Raw genomic sequence first — 5,000 nt, 5'->3', positions numbered from 1 at the left:
TTTAGTAGAAGAAATAGCTATAACTCTTTGACTGCTATTTCTAAATTCGGTATGTGGTAAGGCAATTCGTTGCTAAACCCTTTATTGCTTAGTATATATACATATATATATATTCATATTTATATTTATGTATGTATATATATATATATTTTTGTAAAAAATGAAGTTCGAAAATGCTGCTGTATTATACAATTTTTAATTTTTATATATACATTATAACATGTTTCAGTTCCTGAAATGAACCTTATCAAAAAAAGTTATATATAAAAAAAGATACCTCATGCCGTCAAACACAAGAAATTCATTTATAATACACAACGGAGTCAGACATCTTAGAGTTCATGTATAGTTGATATATAGTTCATGTATAGTTGATATATAGTTTGAAGTATATGTTCAAAGTGTCCGATGCAGTGGCCCACGGTGGCGATACGTATTCAATACAAAAAACAGATCAAAGTGGTGGAAAGCGGTCAATACAGAAGATTGATGTTTCCGAAAGAGCGAGGGATTCATTTTTACCTTAAGCAATTGTGATGACCCATGGTGGATGTTCGCTGGGTGGTTCTAGTGAGTTTTGTGAAGTGCTCGGTTTTATAATGCCTGTTAGGTGGTCAATCCAGCGTAGCGTGACGTCATCAACGTTTTGACCAATCGTTTCGTTAGGTGGCTTTAGTCAAGCAGAACGGGACGTCATCATTATTTTGACCAATCGCTGCATTATAACTGCCTCTTGTTTGTTTCCTGTTTTGACCAGTCGCTTCGTTAGTCATCCAGATTCTGCCCAATCACGACTTATAGCTACATTAGATCTGCACCTTGTCTGTACTTGTTAGGTGACTAGTCAAGCAGAAAAGGACGTCATCAATATTCTGACTAATGACTGTCCCCTGTTTGTATCCTGTCCATTCTAGCAGAGCTAGACGTCATCAACTTGTTGACCAATCAGAATCGGGTCTGACCCTTAGCTGTATCGTATGTATCAGGGTCAGATTTGCACGAATACTGTTGTGTCTGGGGAGAGTTATTTTCCCAGACTTATTAGAATAAGAAAAAAATGGAAATTTTACCGGTGTGTGTGTTACATTATAAGGCACAAAAAGAAAATGACTCTCCCCAGACACAACAGAATATGCTTCAACACACGAACTCATATAAGAATCTTGCAAACCAAATCCAAAAACGAAATATATATATATATATATATATAGGATTTGAAAACCCACTAGAATGGGAGCAAGCGCTAATCCGAATGATATGATATATATGTAAAAAATGTAATATATAATAAATATCTACAAATATGACCATCTGATCTGATTACCTCAATTTTTCTAATATATAATACCTGTACATCATCTCCAAACCTTCCGATATATATATATATATAATATATATAATATATATATATATATATATATATATATATATATATATATATATAATATATATATACATATATACATATATATATATATATATATATATTATATAATATATATATTATATATATATATATATATATATATATATATATATATATATATATATATATATATATATATATAATATATATATACATATATACATCTATATATATATATATATATATATATATATATATATATATATATATATATATATATATATATGACGGCGGAGTGCAACCCGAGCGACGAGAGGCTGCTAAGAATCACAGGTTCCCGAGGACCGTCATGGAACAGAACCAACCTTGCCATATGCACCTACAACTGCAGGTCCTTGGCAGGGTGGCACGAACTGAACCACCTAATGGAGGAGAAGAAGAAGATCGGGTGCGACGTGTTAGGGCTGTGCGAGACACGATGGAAGAAGGAAGCGAGTATACGATGGCAAGATGGATGCACTGTGAGATTAGGGAGAGCAGAAGGTGCTAGATCGGTCGGAGGCATCGGATTCATCGTAAGTAAGGAATGGACTTCGAGGGTCGCTTCTTGCCAGTTCATATCATCACGGATTGGTGTACTGAATGTGAATCTCTCAGAGAAGGCCACCCTCAAGATTGTCCAGACCTATGCTCCCACAAGTGCCAGCGACGACGACGAGGTGGAAGAATTCTATCGACAACTAGACAAAGGGCTGGCTGTGAAGTCCACTTACACTGTCGTGATGGGAGACTTCATCGCAAAGGTTGGACATGGACGACAAGGAGAGGAGTATGTCGGAAGATTCAGCATGGGAGAGAGAAACGAGAGAGAAGAACGTTTGGCTACCATGGCAGAGGCGAGGCGGCTCTACATCGGAAACAGCCTATTCGGGAAGAGGGAGAGGAAGAGATGGACCTGGATATCGCCGAACTCTAAACACCGAAGCGAGATCGATTACATCCTGGTTGATAAGCAACGCATATTACATGATGTCTCCGTCGTGACGCCATTCAACACCGGCAGCGATCATCGTCTGATGAGGGCGAGGGTCGTCTTCGACGGGAAGAAGAAGAAGATGGCGCTGTATTTGGCGTCGAAGGGAAAACGTGTCCGAGTCTACAACGAGGTAAAGCTGCAGGAAGCCATCATGCAGGAAAACTGGTGCCAAGGAGACGGTATAGACGATGACTACAACTCACTGATAGGGAAACTGAAGGAGTGTTTAAGGAAGGCTAAGAGAGTATGTCTAAGAGAAAAGAAGGGAAGAATCTCGGAAGAAACTACGAAGTTACTCGAGAAGAGGAAAAATATGAAGAGGACTATTGAAGATCACCTTGAATATTCCCTTCTCAGCAGAGTGATTCGTCAGCAACTAAAGAAAGACTTTGAAGCATACTGGATGGAGAAGCTCTTGAAGGCCGCAGAGGAAAAGAAGAGCCTCAAGAAATGCAAGAGGGACATGGTACTATATAGATCGTAGGTGACGGCCCTGAAGAATACAGAAGGAATACCGGTCAACGATATATATATATATTTCTTGCCTAATGCGAGCCCGGAGCAATCTCATATCTCTTACATTATTTCAGTATTTTGTGTCAAAAGTGAAACAATAACATCTTTATTGTAATGTGAGATAATACTTTCAGTTTTAATAGTGAAACTATAAATACTTTCACTGGGCTCAACTCCCCTCCCTTCTTCACTAACCCTCCTCCCCTCTCTTCTCTTCCTCTCACACTTACTTCCTCCCACCCACCTCTCCTCTCTTGCTCTGGCACCTACTTTCTCTCTTCAGTCCTACCCACCTTCTCCCTTCCACCCTCTCCCTTCATCGTCACCCTCCCTCGTTACCGCACCCTATACATTCCAACCCCACCATCCCTATACATCTCATCCCACCCCACCCATCCCTTACACCACACCCTTGCTTTCCCCACTCTTGCCTCCCCCACACCACACACCACCAGACTACACCACCACACCATACACCACCACAGCACACACCACCATACCACACCACACCACATCACACCACCCCGCACACACTAGCACTGACCACTTCCCAGCACCCACACCACCACTTTATTATATCCCCTTCTTCCTAGCTCGCCTGTATGACCGCTCTGTCCGGCCTTCGCCATGATAGATCGCTAGCCACTAAACCTTTTTCTATTTTCTCTCCCTGTTTATTTCTGTGTTCTTTTCTGTCGAAGAGCGTAGGCTCGAATCGTAAAAGACTTTCTCACTTCTCGAGCGTTAAACTAATACATCTGTTTGTTGTTTACACACCCGCCACCATCTTTTGTTTGTTTGTTTTTTGTAATTTCTCACTATATATATATATATATATATATATATATATATATATATATATATAATATATATATATATACATATATATATATATATTAGTTTCATTTCTATTACTTTCACTATGATATATTTATGTATTTCAGATATCAACAGAAAAAGGTAATTAAATTTCATTAAAATTACAGATCTATCGGACTTCGAAAGAGGTCAAATCGTTGGTGCTTGTATGGCTGGCGCTAGCGTAACGAAAACAGCTTATATGTTTGTTGTATTATGAAGTACTGTCTCGAAAGTAATGACAGCCTTTGAGAAAGAGGGAAAAACCTCGTCGAAACAAAACTCCGGAAGAAGACCCAAACTTTCAGATAGGGAAGGTCAGACTCTTACGCGAATTGTTAGAAAAGATCACAAAAGTACAGCTTCCAAAATTACTGTAGTGCTTAACGACCACCTCGAGAATCCAGTTTCCACAAAATCTTCGCCGGGAGCTGCACAAAACCGGATTTTACGCGAGGGCTGCAATCAGAAAACCATTACTTTCAAAAAGCGTTTAGTGTGGTGTAATTGGTCCCTAGAGCAGTGGAAGAATGTTATTTTCTCGGACGAGTCATCCTTTATTTCCGTCCTCCGGCTGAGCATACGTGTGGAGACAGCCAAAAGAAGCTGTCCGCTCCCCATTATACTATTCACACGACGGTAGTTAAACGTACACACTCTGTATAAAACACATCTAGATGCTACAAGTTATTTTTTTTAACACAACTAAAACAGACGTACATTTACACCGCTGCCACTTGTATATTGTGTTCAAATCATTTTATTGTTTTGAGGTTTTATTGTTTTATTGTTTTATTGTCTTGATTGCTTGTGATACATCTGTATCATCAGCATAGCTGGTGAGACTGAAGGCAGGTCTGACAGAGCCACCACGAACAACAGTGATCCCAGTACAACTCCCTGAGAAATTTGCTAAGTATTCACGTCTCCTCGGAGAGAAAGCCATTGACTGAAACTGCCTGACTCCTATCTTTTAAAAAGTCATGCAGCTATTTTCTTAGTTTACCAACATTACGAAGGTGTTGTGAGCGCCCTTGTCGGAGAAATACTACATCCACTCTTAGAAGGCAGGTGAGTGTGTATGAATGTGTGTGTGTGTGTGTGTGTGTGTGTGTGAGAGAGAGAGAGAGAGAGAGAGAGAGAGAGAGAGAGAGAGAGAGAGAGAGAGAGAGAGAGAGAGAGAGAGAGAGAGAGAGAAAAGGTAAAGTTCAATTTATCCTTTAC

General features: G+C 39.5%; 1 protein-coding gene across 1 annotated transcript in view; it reads left to right on the top strand.

Annotated features, from left to right (window-relative positions):
• Positions 1 to 1,791: 1,791 nt before the first annotated feature.
• LOC115226030 (craniofacial development protein 2-like) overlaps positions 1,792 to 5,000 on the top strand; it is a 4,169-nt gene continuing 960 nt past the window's right edge. Inside the window, exon 1 of the mRNA XM_029797005.1 lies at positions 1,792 to 2,882. Coding sequence (XP_029652865.1) covers positions 1,792 to 2,882 — 1,091 coding nt within the window. The remainder of the gene's footprint in view (positions 2,883 to 5,000) is intronic.

This window comes from Octopus sinensis, linkage group LG2, assembly GCF_006345805.1.
Source record: "Octopus sinensis linkage group LG2, ASM634580v1, whole genome shotgun sequence".
Classification (NCBI taxonomy): Eukaryota; Metazoa; Mollusca; class Cephalopoda; order Octopoda; family Octopodidae; genus Octopus; species Octopus sinensis.
Note: the sequence above shows the minus strand (reverse complement) of the source record. Positions and strands in the feature narration are given on the sequence as shown.